At 40.3% G+C, this 15,422-nt stretch overlaps 1 protein-coding gene across 1 annotated transcript in view; it reads right to left on the bottom strand.

Moving 5' to 3' along the window:
* MIA3 (MIA SH3 domain ER export factor 3) overlaps positions 1–15,422 on the bottom strand; it is a 136,359-nt gene that overhangs the window by 99,332 nt on the left and 21,605 nt on the right. The window contains exons 5-6 of the mRNA XM_089684996.1: positions 5,054–10,186; positions 1,898–2,506 (exon numbers count right to left, since the gene is read on the bottom strand). Of these exons, the coding sequence (XP_089541122.1) occupies positions 1,898–2,506; positions 5,054–10,186 (5,742 nt within the window). The remainder of the gene's footprint in view (positions 1–1,897; positions 2,507–5,053; positions 10,187–15,422) is intronic.

Here is a 15,422-nt window from a genome sequence, read left to right as displayed (position 1 = left end):
AAAAAAAAATCAAATACATATATAGTGATGCTTCACACCCCTGACGATGCTCATTGATCAGCGAAACATATTGGGTGACGTATTTTGCATGCTGTGAACACATCCTCGGCTTGTTTGGTGTATGAACGTGTTTTCTTGGATCTTGTAAGTACCTGACTTTTTATAGAAAAAAGTGTTTTAAAATGGTATAACACTATTGTGGCTCCTGTGGTTCTCTTTGGAGGTTGCCAATGAGATAACCAGTGTCTGTTCACAGTACAAAGAACATGCCTGGAGGATCACAGTGGATCTTGTGCAAGGGCACACATACACAAGCGTATACTGATCTATGCAATCGAGATCTAATCATTTGGTAAGAGGCCATCTATATGTGGTGGAGGATAATACACTGACACCGTTGTCTATGGAGCGATTTTCATCACAGCACTTATGTGGACTCACTTCCAATCACTTTCATAATATGAACTTTTTGTTTGTTTATCCGTTGTATATAAATGCAGAGTTTTTAGTTTGTTTCACATTAACTATTTTTATGATTGATTCACTATATATGTATGTGATTTTTTTTGGAGTACTGCACCATAATTTGTGGTTGATTGTTTATGGCACTGTTCGGGCTATTTTTGGTTGCAGCACTTGTTCTATAATATTTATTTCATTTCACCAAGCGCAGGGTATTCCATAAAGGTTTGACTGTGAAGAAATCGCTGTCACCAGACTGACTCAGTAATGATTGTGAATATGAGATCTGGTTCATTATAATCAGCTGGTGCATTTTCTGTGTTCCAATAAGGAAAGGTGCAGTGTCTGCATCCCTTCAGAAGTATTTGACCTTTGGAGAGTATCTCACCTAACTTAAATTGTTTTTACAGGGAGTGCCTAAAATTTGACTTGCATTTTAGTGCAGACTTCTGAGAAAATCAGTGAGCCAATCACAGAAGCAAGAAATTACATCTCTGAAGGTGTTCTGTTTATCAACGACGTTCAACCTCCAGGTTGCCATATTGCATTGACTTTTACAGAAAATTACAGCTTTGAAGATTGAAATAGAAAGGTCATTTTTAATAACAAATTACAACATGGATTTTGTAGTAATTGTATATGCTATTTTATTTTTTTATTTGCTATATTTTCTTTTCCATGAAAGTGGAGTTAACCTTTAAGGTAACCATACACTATAGAATTGGATTGTACAATCTTCTTTAGATCTTCCATCTTATATGTAATGTAAAGGCCTGCCTGATTTCATACAGGCTGAATTGGTTGTTTAGGTGTGTCCCCATGTTACATAATTTGGGTAACTCTAAAGAAGATTGTGCAATCAGATTGTAAAATGTATGGCCACCATTAGACAGACTTTCCCACGGTGACATGAATATGCTTCCCAATTTCTGTGACATGGAAAGGCCCAGCTAACCATGATATCTGCTTTTACAGCAACAGTACTGATAAAATTACCTCCACTACTGTATGCCAAAGAACCAGGTTATAGATGCATATCTATGTATTTAGCAGTTTGCCTGGAGGTCAGCTTTAAGCTCCAAGCCAAGCTTATACAGGATTTATTCTCTTTACTTCTGGTGGCCAAACAGACTGCCAGGAGAGCAAAGTTAAAGTAAGTACAATTACCTGCGGGGGTTGACAGTAAAATGAACTCACTGTTTTTCCAAGATTACAGCAAAACAAAGTTTCTGCAAACCGCTGTCATCAGATGAAATTGGAGCAACAAAGGTGTCCCAATTCATTAAACAAGATGGAGGTGTAATTATTTTGCACGAACCATAATTACCAACAACAGCTGAATGCACCTGATTACAACTTTGTAAGTAATCTCAGCAGCCTAGACTTAAAAGATTCATTATCAAAAATGTGATTAGAGAGATGTTGGGCCCCTTACCTATGCCAACATCCTCTTCATTCTGGGAAACAGTTTCATCTGGCTTATGTGGTATGTGATCCAGGGGGTCCTGGGTGGGAAGGACAACCTCTGCCTCCCTCTTCTCCTCAGATGTCATGTCTTCTATCTCAGGTGGTTGCTCCACAATCTTCTCTTCTGGGGTCACTGTGGTCTCCACTTTTGGAGGCACTTCTTCTGGAGCCACTGTGGACTTCACTTCTGGAGGCACTTCTTCTGAAGTTGCTTTGGACTTCACTCCTGAAGGCAGTGCTTCTGGAGTCACTGTAGATTTCTCTTCTGCAGGCACTTCTTCTGGAGTTGCTGTAGACACCTCTTTTGGTGGCAGTTCTTCTGGAGTCACCGTGGACTCCTCTTCTGGAGGCACTTCTTCTGGAGTTGCTGTAGACACCTCTTCTGGAGTTGCTGTAGACACCTCTTCTGGAGTTGCTGTAGACACCTCTTCTGGTGGCAGTTCTTCTGGAGTCACCGTGGACTCCTTTTCTGGAGGCACTTCTTCTGGAGTTGCTGTGGACTCCTCTCCTAGTGGCAGTTTTTCTGGAATCACTGTGGAATCCTCTTCACTGGTCACTTCATCAGAGGTTGGCTTCTCTGTGGGAATAATAAAAGTAAAATAAAATGTCAATAAAATTCACACTTTGCATTTATCAACATGTTAGTGTTATCAAATTACATTATTCTTTTGAATTTTGAAAAAGTAACTCTAACTGGCCATGGGTAAATTAAAACTGCTCCCATGGCAGCCTAGGCTAAAGATTGCAGAAGCAGACTGTACACGTGACATGCATTGAGCTAAGAGGATCAGCAAGCCACATTTACTGTGTTACGTTACTTTGCAGGAAGCACAGTTTAATTAATGAGCAAATACAGCTGCACCTCCAATTTACATATAAATCGATAAAGTATACCCAGAAGCAAGTGTTTTTAAAAGCGCACCTATAATTTGTTTAATAGTTGGCACTACAGGCAGATTGTAATCTTTATTGTCTTCACCCACCCCCACTGGAGCCCCAAGAAATACCGGTTACTTCTGGGTATGGGGAAATGTATGAAACTTACGTTGCCTCCCCGTGACACAACATTGGGTACCTGAGCTGCCCATTTCCAGGCCCAAGTGCCACCATATGTGAGGTTGGGGAAGGGGTGGGGGGCAGCCTTATGCAGATTTCAGCTTGCAGAAAATAAACACTTTCAGGGAGATTCAAGGCCACTGGTGAAAGCTTGGGGCAGTAGAGTATGTGAGGTGGGTACACATTATACAACAAGCATGACCCAAATATACCCCTAAACCTAAACCAAAACCACCTTGTTGCTGTAGAGGGAAAGAATGGTTATTACTCCCAGTAACTTCATCACTAGGCTTGTCTTGAATAGGCAACTGCTGGTAACTCAGTTCCTACTGACGTAGGCATTCCCCCAGAACTACATCCCCCAAAAGCCCTCTCCCTTCAGTGTCTGGGCAGACTCTGGGTAGTCAGGGCAGCAGCTGGGAGAGAGTTCATTGTATGTGAAAAGGGACAGAGAGGGATAGCCAAAGAACTGTAGACCAACAGGGGAGAACTCTTGGGTCTTCAGTGCAGCAGAGGTTGTTTGCCTAAAACAGAAGTCAGAAGCATGCTGGATTTCTGGCAGGATCAACTGGTATTTTTCTCAGATTGTAGCAATTCTAAAGGAAAAAACTTGGGGATGTCATGTATTTGCTCATTACATATGCAAGCTCTGCTTACAGCTCTGTAGTTCTGCACAATGCTTGTACCTTACAGTTTGCTTCTCACAGTACATGAAATACAATTATTGGATTTGCCACTGCCACAGCAAAAATATTATGATATTATCTCTACACTCTGCAGATTTCAAACCATCTATTGTTCTCAGGGAGGAAATCTCTTTTTTTTTTGTATGTTCTGTTTATCTAAGGATTGAAATGAAGCATATCATACAAGACATTTATCGGATATAAGCATATCAATCTGTAAGGGGAAACTCTTGATTTACGGCCATAGTTGCAAAGCATTTGTAACTGTGGCTGGTCAAGTGGGTGAGCAGAAACCATGGCCAGACACTGAAGACAAAGCCTTTAAGCTTTTAGAATTGATAAGGGGGAACCCATTACAATAATTGTTATAATGTACACAGTAATTATAAACCTTCTGTAATAACATGGGATACTTCATTTACATTGCTCCAGGCTCTCTTACGTTACAAAGAACCTAAACTCACAGTTCTGGTTAACTGTAAACTACTAAGGAGGCACTGCGGAGGGATGGGGGGTAGGTAATGAAACAAGCATATACATAGTGGACCACTGGAACAAGGAATGAAAGAGTAGATTACAAATACTCACCTGTCCTGCTGCCTGTGCCTCTGACTTTGCTCTCTCCCAGATCTACACCAGCTAATGAATAGGCAGTAAAGATCCTGCCAGGTGTGTCAGACTTTTACCCCCCCCCCCCCCCCCCCCATTTGCTGTTGTTCCATGTGTCAGCAGCTATAGCACTACTATATCCCTGGGATACATCCAATCATCTATATAATCGCTAATATTGGTCAAATATTAGTAAGGACACTGCTGATATCAGTGCCTCAGTGCACAGAATTAACTCACTCCCTATGCTCTAATTCCCATATCCTCTCACCTTAATGCCTCCTAATTATTTAAGGGTTTACCCCTGTTTTAAAGTAAGCCTGTTGTTTGCCCATGCAGGACAAACAAACAAACTTGCTTTAATGTCCCCATCCCCATTAGTGCATGACCATATTTCCCTACACCACCCTTCACTCTATTCAGCTGCTGGGAGCAGGGAAAGAAGCTTTGTGTGGGCTCCATTCAAGACTTTTCCTGCCCCATGGGACAGCAATGAGCCAATTAATAAGCACCAACAGTGTTATATGAGAATAGAGGAGTTACAGATGTCTTCATACTCAGAAATATCAAGTATTTTCTTTGCTCACAACAGCAGAAAGTGGAACCAAGCTGGTGATGGAAAGGCAAGTATATGCTGTTAGAGAGGAACAGCTTCTCTACTGCTATAGTTACTGGTCTCCGAACCTGAATCCTGACCGTGACAGTTTAGAAAGGAATACTATACCATGCTGTAGAAAAGAAAATACAATACAAAATTCTAATACCGTTCTTACCCGCTTCTTCAGCTACCAATCCAGATGCAAGTAGAGAACTGTCACTTAGTGTGGAATATTTATGTCTAAACCTATACGTAATTTTCTGGACATCATCCATCAACCCTGCTATTTCACCAAACATTTCTTCTTCGTGGTTTGCTTGTTGAGGATTCAAAACTCTCTCCACAAAGTCAAGAATATTTGATAATGATACCTCTAAAATCTGATCCACAGCTTTGTCAATATGATCCAGATGTAAATTGTCCTTTCGAACCAACTGCAGCTCGGTGTCCATGTCCTGAAACATGGCTTCCAGCCTCATAATGTTGCCAGGACCGAGGTATTTTTTGAACTGTGTTATGCGTTTCTCATCTAAATACTCCCTCAAAATAATAAAGACTTTAATGTTTTCAGCATAAGTTGCCTCCTGTACAGTATCACTCATTAGAAGTTTGGAATCTTCAGGAAGCTCTCCAGCCAATGGTCCATTTTCTTCTTCACCAGTTATTTTGTCATTGGTCTTGTAAGAGATGTCTGCCTGTTTATCTTCCATGGTTATTTCAGGTTTACTTACCACCTCAAGAGTCATTGTTTCTTTTTTTTCTCTTATTTCTATTTTGGTATCTAAAATATCAGAATTATTTTTTTTCTCATTTGTATCTTCAATAACCACCAATGGTCCTACATTTGCTTCACCGATTTCCTCCTTTTTTGTTTCTATCATTTTATCTATATTATAATCTTGATTTTCTTGCTTGTTATTGTCCTTACTTTCTAGAAAAGACCGGTTTAATTCTTGGCTTTGATTAGATTCCTCAGACACTTTAGCATTTACCTCTGTTTCTTTTTCAGTTTCAGCAAGGATTTCTCCAGCCAGCTTGGCACTTGCAACATTCTCATCTTCTTGAAAACCATCCAAAGTTCTGTGGTTATTCTCTTCTTTATCAATATTTACTGGAAGATGTTCACTATCTAAAGAAGCTTTCTCTTCAAGATCCTTATTGCATAAAGCAGAATCTGTTGAGCCTAAATTAAAACTGTCTACACTGTTAGTATCTACTGACTCTTGTTTTTTCTCCTGATAACTTGAATAAAGCTGCTCATGTTCTGTTTCCTTTTTGGTCTCACTTATGTCAAGAGATGAATATACAGTACTGTCTTCTTGCACCAGAATATCTATATCCACAACTGGTAACTTCTCTGTTTGTTTGTGTACAGAATTATTGTACTTTACATTTCCTTTTTTTTCATTATCTCCTGCTTCTGGAGATTCCATTTCTTTAACATATGAATCTGAAGATTGCATCAGTGAATCTTTCAGGTCTCCTTGATGTTCAGCAGTAACAGAATCACTTGCTGATTTGTCATCTGCAGGAACCTCTGAAGTCAATGAAGGACTTTTGTCCTGTTGAACTATTTCAGTCTGATCTTGATTACTGTTAGGGCTTTCCAGGTTAGGTTTCCCAGATAGGTTTGGCTCTCTTAAATCCTTTAATTTAATGTCTTTGCGTTCTTTCAAATTTTCTGGTACTGGGTTATCATTGTGATTGTCATTTACTCCACTTGTTTTTGTGAGTGTTTGGCTTTCCTCTGTAGATTTTTCACTGATCTTAGAATTCACTCCCTCAATGTTTGATTTGGATGTGTGTTTCACACATATGATTTCAGATTGATCTGGCACATCTGGTTCTACTGGTACAGAATCAGTATCAGTACTACTCTTAGGAAATGGTGTTCCATTGGTTGAAGACAAATTTATTGTATTTTCCAATAACTTGTTTGCATTAATATTGGTCTTTTGTGCAGATGTTAAATATTTATCTTCATCAACAGCTGACAAAGTTTCCTGTAGTCCATCTTCTAGAACAACTGTACTGTCATCAAAAGGGGGTTCTAAATGTTCATTTTCATGCATGTTGTTTATCTCCATGCCAAGTAAGTACAAGTTCTTATTTTCTTCAATTTCTTCATTTGGTTCATTATCTTCTTGTTCTGAATCCATTCTGGGTAAGTCAGTGACATCTTCTGTACATTCCCCTCCACTGATGATAGCAAAAAATGTGTCTCCCAATGTTGTTTCAACACTCTTTTCTTGCTTTATGGTTGTAGCATGGCCCATGTCATCTGAGACTTGTGCTTCCTCTTTGGATGGGGATGTCTTTGATTTTGCACTAGAATCATTCTCAAAAGCTGTATGATCCAATGACATATCAATTTTTTCATAAGATAACAAAGATACATCTGCTGGTTCTCCAGCATGCCTTTCTTCCCTTGTTTTTCCATTGATCACAGATTCCACTGCCTCAGTTTGTGGTTCTGATCTTTCTTTCACATTTACAATTTCAAGTTGGTTCTGTACATCTAGTCCTACTTGTTCAGAATTAGTATTAGTACTACTTTTGGCAAGAGGTGCCAAGGACTTGTCATCACTTGAGGACATATTTACTGTTTTTTCAGATCTCTTGTTTGCAGTAATATTGATCTGTTGTTCGGTTTCCCGTAACCCCACTTTTCCTAGAAGAAGTGTATCTTCATCAAAAGAGGGTTCTAATTGTTCATTTTCAAACATGTAGCTTTTCTTCATACCAAGTAAGTACAAGTTTTTATCTTCTTCTACATCTTCACTTGTTTGATAATCATCTTCTTGTCCTTCTGAATCAGTTCTATCTAGATCAGTGACATCTTTTGTGTGCTCCCCTCCACTAACGATAGCAAAGAATGTGTCTCCCAATGTTGTTTCAATGCTCTTTTCTTGCTTTACGGTTGTAGCATGGCCCATGTCATCTGAGACTTGTGCTTCCTCTTTGGATGGGGATGTCTTTGATTTTGCACTAGAATCATTCTCAAAAGCTGTATGATCCAATGACATATCAATTTTTTCATAAGATAACAAAGATACATCTGCTGGTTCTCCAGCATGTCTTTCTTCCCTTGTTTTTCCATTGATCACAGATTCCACTGCCTCAGTTTGTGGTTCTGATCTTTCTTTCACATTTACAATTTCAAGTTGGTTCTGTACATCTAGTCCTACTTGTTCAAAATTAATATTAGCACTACTTTTGGCAAGAGGTGTCAAGGACTTGTCATCACTTGAGGACATATTTACTGTTTTTTCAGATCTCTTGTTTGCAGCAATATTGATCTGTTGTTTGGTTTCCTGTAACCCCACTTTTCCTAGAACAAGTGTATCTTCATCAAAAGAGGGTTCTAATTGTTCGTTTTCAAACATGTAGCTTTTCTGCATACCAAGTAAGTACAAGTTTTTAACTTCTTCTACATCTTCACTTGTTTGATAACCATCTTCTTGTCCTTCTGAATCAGTTCTATCTAGATCAGTGACATCTTTTGTGTGCTCCCCTCCACTAACGATAGCAAAGAATGTGTCTCCCAATGTTGTTACTGTACTCTTATCTTGCTTTATGGGTGTAGCATGACCCATGTCAACTGAGAATCTGACCTCCTCTTTGGATGGGGATGTCTTTGGTTCTGATGCAGTCGTGGAGGTTAAATCATTTTTAAACGCTGTCTGATCAGATGACCTCATATAAAAATTGTCATAAGATAACAAAGGTGTTTCAGTTGTCTTTCCAATATCTTCTACCTTTTGCAATTCATAAGATTCAAAATCTTTGTATTGGAAATTGCTATCAAATGTAACATGCCTGGTCTCTTCATCTTCGGTTACTACAGCATCACCTGTTGAGCCTGCTTTTGTCTTTAAGTGTACAATCTTATCTTTGTCTAACAGAGTAAAATATTCTGTGTTTTTGCTTTCTTTAGCCTTTTTAGCCCATTTCTGAGATATGCTATCATGCTTGGCTTGTTCACTATCTGGCACTTGTAATTCAATCTTTGCATTCTCCTGCGTTGCTTGATGAGTAAAACTTTCTTTATGAGAATCTTTGGATTTGCTCTTTACAATGTTTAAATCATCATGTTTTACAAAATCTCTATATCTTTGACTGATTTCAGAATCCACTGTCTTAGTTTTTGATTCAGATGTTTGTTTGACATTTATGATTTCAGTTTGGTCTTGTATATCTGGTTCTACAGATTCAGTACCAGCACTACCTTTGAGAAGAGGTGTTTCATAATCTGAAAATATATTTGCTGTATTTTCAGATAAGTTGCTTGTAGTAATATTGATCTTTTGTTCATTGTCTGAAGATATATATCCATTGACAGCTGACAGTGAATTCTGTAATACATCTTCCAGAATTGCATCATCATCAAAAGGGGGTTCTAAGTGTTCATTTTTAATCATGTTGCTTTTCTCCATGCCAAGCAAGTATAAGTTCGTATCTATGTCTTCACTTGGTTCTTCATCATTTTCTTGGTCTTCTAAATCAGTTCCATCTAGATAGGTGACATCTTGTGTACATTCACCTCCACTAATGATAGCAAAAAATGTGTCTCCCAATGTTGTTCGAATACTCGTTTCTTGCTTTGTGGTTGTAGCATGACCCATGTCATCTGAGGCTTTGACCTCCTCTTTGGATGGAGATGTCTTTGTATCTGAAAAAGTGGTAGAATCATTCTCAAATGCTGTCTTATCTGCTGATTGTATTTTATATTTTTCATAAGATAACAAAGGCATTTCCGCTGGTCCACCAACAACCTCATCTTCTTGTGGCTCATAATGCTCAAACTCTTTATATTGGTATTCACTATCCAATGTAACACATCTGGTCTCTTCATCTTCAGTTACTACAGCATCTCCTGTGGAACCAGCTTCAGTCTTTAGGTTTACAATTTGCTCTTTGTCTACTAGAGTAAAAGATTCTATGTTTTTATTTTCTTTAAACCATTTAGCTCCAAGAGAGAGCCTGACATTTGTGATGTATTCACTGTCTGGCACCTGTGATTCCCTTTTTGCATTTTCCTCAGTTGCTTGATGTGCAACACCTTCTTGCTGAGACTCTTTGGATTTGCTATTTACAGTTTCTATATGTACATCCTTTGTAGCAGAAAGAATATCTTCAATTATTTTGCTTTCATCTTTTCTCTGATCATTCTTTGATTCTTTTTCCAGAATTCCAAAAGGTATAATCTGCTCTTGGGATGCTGAAGCAGGTACCTCCACCAATGGCTTCTCAGACACTGGAACAAGCGGCTGTCGTGTTTTTTCACTAGAAGATTCAAGCACCAATGCTGTCACATGAAAGGAAGAGGAGTGAGTTACTCTCCATGCTACTTCATTCCCAGAAGTAATGTATATTTTCTTTGTTCCCAGCAGTTGAACAGAGCAACTGAGGAGCAAGGTAAAGGCAGGGGCGGACTGACCATTTGAAAACTCAGGCACTGCCCGAGGGCCCGGGGTCAGTAGGGGGCCGCATGAGATGCCCCTGGTACCTTTTTCATAGGCTTTTTTAGTTTGGGCAAGGACACAGGGGTCCCATGATCCCCTATTGCCCGGGGGCCCCATGAGTTGTCAGTCCGCCCCTGGGTAAAGGTGAGTATGTGCTGCTGGGGAGAGGGGCATTAAACATACCTGTAACTTTGATTCGCATTGGCAAAGTACTAGTTTACTTTAGATATTTAGATAAAATGCAGCATCAGTCCATTATTGCATCTATCCCCCATCTCCTCTAAGACCAAGAACTGAGCAACCAAAGACCAGTGATGACTCAGTCATCAGTGAGCAGACAACCAATGACTGTCAGTAACCGGCTCTCTGCTCTGCCCCTCCAGCACTCACTGGAGTGACGGGCTGTGGAGGGGGTGGGAGTGGCTGGCCCAGGCTCTCAGATTCATGGTGAGAGGCTGAACCAGCTGCTGATCAGGCATCCGGGTGGATCCCAAAATTAAATTTGAGATCCCTCTAGAGCAGGGGTGGACTGACCATATGGAAACTCTGGCACTGCCTGAGGGCCCAGGGTCAGTAGGGGGCCCCATGAGATGCCCCTGGTACCTTTTTCATAGGCTTTTTTGAGTTTGGGCAAGGACACAGGGGCCCCATGATCCCCTATTGCCCGGGGGCCCCATGAGTTGTCAGTCCGCCCCTGCTCTAGAGTCTGGACCAGCTCTGTGACGTAAGCAGACAGCAAACTTTAGTCCACTGTTGGCTGAAACTGGGTCACAGGAGTGCAGAACGAAGTGCACTCCTGTGACCTACAGAAGAAGAATGGCTAAAAGAGCTTTGTCCATGCTTCTCCTTTAATGTAACTTTACAAAGATGGCAGATAGAGGATTGTGACAACTCATGCTGCAAGAAGCAAAGTAAGACCCTTTGCCTGGCAGGATGAGATATAAAACATCAGTTTTCAAATATAAACTTAAAAAATACACCCCAAACTTTGATTCTTTTTCTTTCTTAAGTATAATATGTATACTTCTGTTTAACACAAAGTGGTGTTACGTAGTGCTTGTGCCTTACTGTTTCTCTCTAACAAATTGGGTTCACAACCCTGGAGCCTGCACCCGTGTGTGATCTTATAGGAAATGCACAGATCACATACAATATATTGTTCTCAGGGACAAATATGGGAATCCATGGTCATAGTTGTAAAGCATGTGTAGCATGATTGCTGAAGTTGGTTTCCAGAAACCATAGCCAAACATTTTTGATAAAGCCTTTAGGGTCAGTTCACACCACAGCCTTTGCAGTTTTGCATGTTCCCACATGGCGTGTTTTGGACAGCCCATTAATTTTATTGGGTTGCCAAATCCTTGTGAACATGCAAAAAGTATGGCAGGAGCGACTGCACTGCACCAAACCGCATGGTACTACGGTACCATGCAGTTTGGTGGTTGCAAATGAGCACACATTTGCTAGATGTGTTTGAGGTGCCAATAAAGTGTTACTAAACCCACAACAGTAAAATCAGTTTGTTTATGCAGTAAAGCAGGCTTGATATACTCACTGTGGAACCTAATGGGTTAATCCTCTGCATTGTGTTAAAATTCTGTTTGATCTTGACTTCTCTGATCCTCCCCTTCTTCCAGTGTCCCCCTCTCATCTCCTGATAGGATATATCGTGTGGAGACACTGTACACATGCTCAGTTTGGTGTGTATTGCTAGAGATATTTTTCTTTTCTTGGGAAAGTGCATGTGATCAGCACAGGGCCAATCAGCACTGTCCAGACAGAGGTCAGGGGTCCTGCATCCTTCTACAGCAGAAAGAAAACTCCTCCTACAAGCTTTTACCAGTGCTCTGCTGAACACTGATAGAATTCATAAGACTGCTCCAACTGCTGATGAGAAAAGGTATTTAGCAGTTTATATTTACGAAAATAATTACATTTCCATGTTCCGTGTACTGTGGGAGACCAGATATAGTGAATGCAGGGTCGTGGGTTTAGTAACACTTTAATGCCAGTCGTATACATGTAACACATGTAGCACATTCCCCTGCTGTGCAGAAAATGCATGTTTCCTGCACTGCAAACAGGGTTAAAACCTCTATCAAGTTATTTTTTTCCATCTCTGTCCAGCTGGGGAGATTTCCTTTCACTGACTGTCCTGGAAACGCCACAGGAAAAGAGAAGAAATCTCTTCAAAGTAAACTGCAGTCACAAAAACAGATATTCTCCATTAGAGGATTTCCCTTATCTACTGCAGATGACAACTCAAAATGTTTGGATTCCCCCCCACTTTCTGTCTTGGTGAAGAGTCACCAGGACAAATAGGGAGGGTGAACCTTCCCAGTGGGGACACACACAGAAAACCTTTAGAACGATTGTTGTAAAACACACAGGAAAACAAAATCTTCTAATAACATGAGATCTTTCAACTAGATCCAACTGGTAGAGATTCCCAGGGGTTCAGCCACCATTGCAGCACATTTATATCCAATTTATATCAACGGTGGCTTCACTGTGTGAGCTAGAAAACAGCTGGGCAGTGATGACAGGGTAGAGCAACACACCAGCCGCAAGAATAGTGTGTGGATACAGACTGGCCAAGCAGAACGCATCATCCCCACCCTGTCGGTGCTGGCCAGTGACTTTTCTTGGGTTGCTCAACCACAAAGAAGGGATCTAGAACCTCATCAGTGTAAACATAGGCTGCTGCCACATGGTGAGGCTGAATATGGAGCAGATAAAAGGCAGGGCACCCTGTACTGCTCTGGACACTGTCACTGTTATCACCAGTGTAAACTTCTGTTCCCTGAACATCAATGCAAACTTTTCCCCAAGTACCCATGCAATTTTATTTTTCTTTTATTTAAGCACCATAGCAAACCTTTCCCCGAGCACCAATGCAGACTACCCCCCCCCCCACCACCACCACCACCACCAAGCACCAATGCAAATTTTCCTTGCACAGTAATGCAAACCTTTCCCTGTGCCCCAATGCAAACCTTGCCAGGTGTACCAATTCAAACTTTCCCTGTGCACCAATTTAAACTTTTCCCTGTGTACTAATTCAAGTTTTTCCCTGTGAACCAATTCAAACCTTTCCCTGTGAACCAATTCAAACCTTTCCCTGTGTACCAATTCAAACCTTTCCCTGTGTACCATTTCAAACCTTTACCTGTGTACCATTTCAAACCTTTCCCTGTGTACTAATTCAAACCTTTCCCTGTGTACCATTTCAAACCTTTCCCTGTGTACCATTTCAAACCTTTCCCTGTGTACCATTTCAAACCTTTCCCTGTGTACTAATTCAAACCTTTCCCTGTGAACCAATTCAAACCTTTCCCTGTGCACCAATTCAAACCTTTCCCTGTGCACCAATTCAAACCTTTCCCTGTGCACCAATTCAAACCTTTCCCCTTATACCAATTCAAACTTTTCCTTTTGTACCAATTCAAACCTTTCCCTGTGTACCAATTCAAACTTTTCCCTGTGTACTAATTCAAACCTTTCCCTGTGAACCAATTCAAACCTTTCCCTGTGAACCAATTCAAACCTTTCCCTGTGCACCAATTCAAACCTTTCCCTGTGAACCAATTCAAACCTTTCCCTGTGAACCAATTCAAACCTTTCCCTGTGTACCATTTCAAACCTTTCCCTGTATACCAATTCAAACTTTTCCTTTTGTACCAATTCAAACCTTTCCCTGTGTAGGAATTCAAACCTTTCCCTTTATACCAATTCAAACTTTTCCCTTTGTACCAAGTCAAACCTTTCCCTGTGTACCAATTCAAACCTTTCCCTGTGTACCAATTCAAACTTTTCCCTGTGTACTAATTCAAACCTTTCCCTGTGAACCAATTCAAACCTTTCCCTGTGAACCAATTCAAACCTTTCCCTGTGAACCAATTCAAACCTTTCCCTGTGTACCAATTCAAACCTTTCCCTGTGAACCAATTCAAACTTTTCCCTGTGTACCAATTAAAACCTTTCCCTGTGTACCAATTCAAACTTTTCCCTGTGTACTAATTCAAGTTTTTCCCTGTGAACCAATTCAAACCTTTCCCTGTGTACAAATTCAAACTTTTCCCTGTGTACTAATTCAAACCTTTCCCTGTGAACCAATTCAAACCTTTCCCTGTGTACCAATTCAAACTTTTCCCTGTGTACTAATTCAAACCTTTCCCTGTGTACCAATTCAAACTTTTCCCTGTGTACTAATTCAAACCTTTCCCTGTGAACCAATTCAAACCTTTCCCTGTGAACCAATTCAAACCTTTCCCTGTGTACCAATTCAAACTTTTCCCTGTGTACTAATTCAAACCTTTCCCTGTGTACCAATTCAAACTTTTCCCTGTGTACTAATTCAAACCTTTCCCTGTGAACCAATTCAAACCTTTCCCTGTGAACCAATTCAAACCTTTCCCTGTGTACCAATTCAAACTTTTCCCTGTGTACTAATTCAAACCTTTCCCTGTGTACCAATTCAAACTTTTCCCTGTGTACTAATTCAAACCTTTCCCTGTGAACCAATTCAAACCGTTCCCTGTGTACCAATTAAAACCTTTCCCTGTGTACCAATTCAAACTTTTCCCTGTGTACCAATTTAAACTTTTCCCTGTGTACTAATTCAAGTTTTTCCCTGTGAACCAATTCAAACCTTTCCCTGTGTACCAATTCAAACCTTTCCCTGTGAACCAATTCAAACCTTTCCCTGTGAACCAATTCAAACCTTTCCCTGTGAACCAATTCAAACCTTTCCCTGTGCACCAATTCAAACCTTTCCCTGTGCACCAATTCAAACCTTTCCCTGTGTACCAATTCAAACCTTTCCCTGTGTACCATTTCAAACCTTTCCCTGTGTACCATTTCAAACCTTTCCCTGTGTACTAATTCAAACCTTTCAATGTGAACCAATTCAAACCTTTCCCTGTGCACCAATTCAAACCTTTCCCTGTGCACCAATTCAAACCTTTCCCTGTGAACCAATTCAAACCTTTCCCTGTGAACCAATTCAAACCTTTCCCTGTGAACCAATTCAAACCTTTCCCTGTGTACCATTTCAAACCTTTCCCTGTATACCAATTC

The sequence above is a fragment of the Staurois parvus genome, unplaced genomic scaffold (assembly GCF_062004578.1).
Source record: "Staurois parvus isolate SC_StPar_1 unplaced genomic scaffold, SC_StPar_1.0 ptg000362l, whole genome shotgun sequence".
NCBI lineage: Eukaryota > Metazoa > Chordata > Amphibia > Anura > Ranidae > Staurois > Staurois parvus.
Note: the sequence above shows the minus strand (reverse complement) of the source record. Positions and strands in the feature narration are given on the sequence as shown.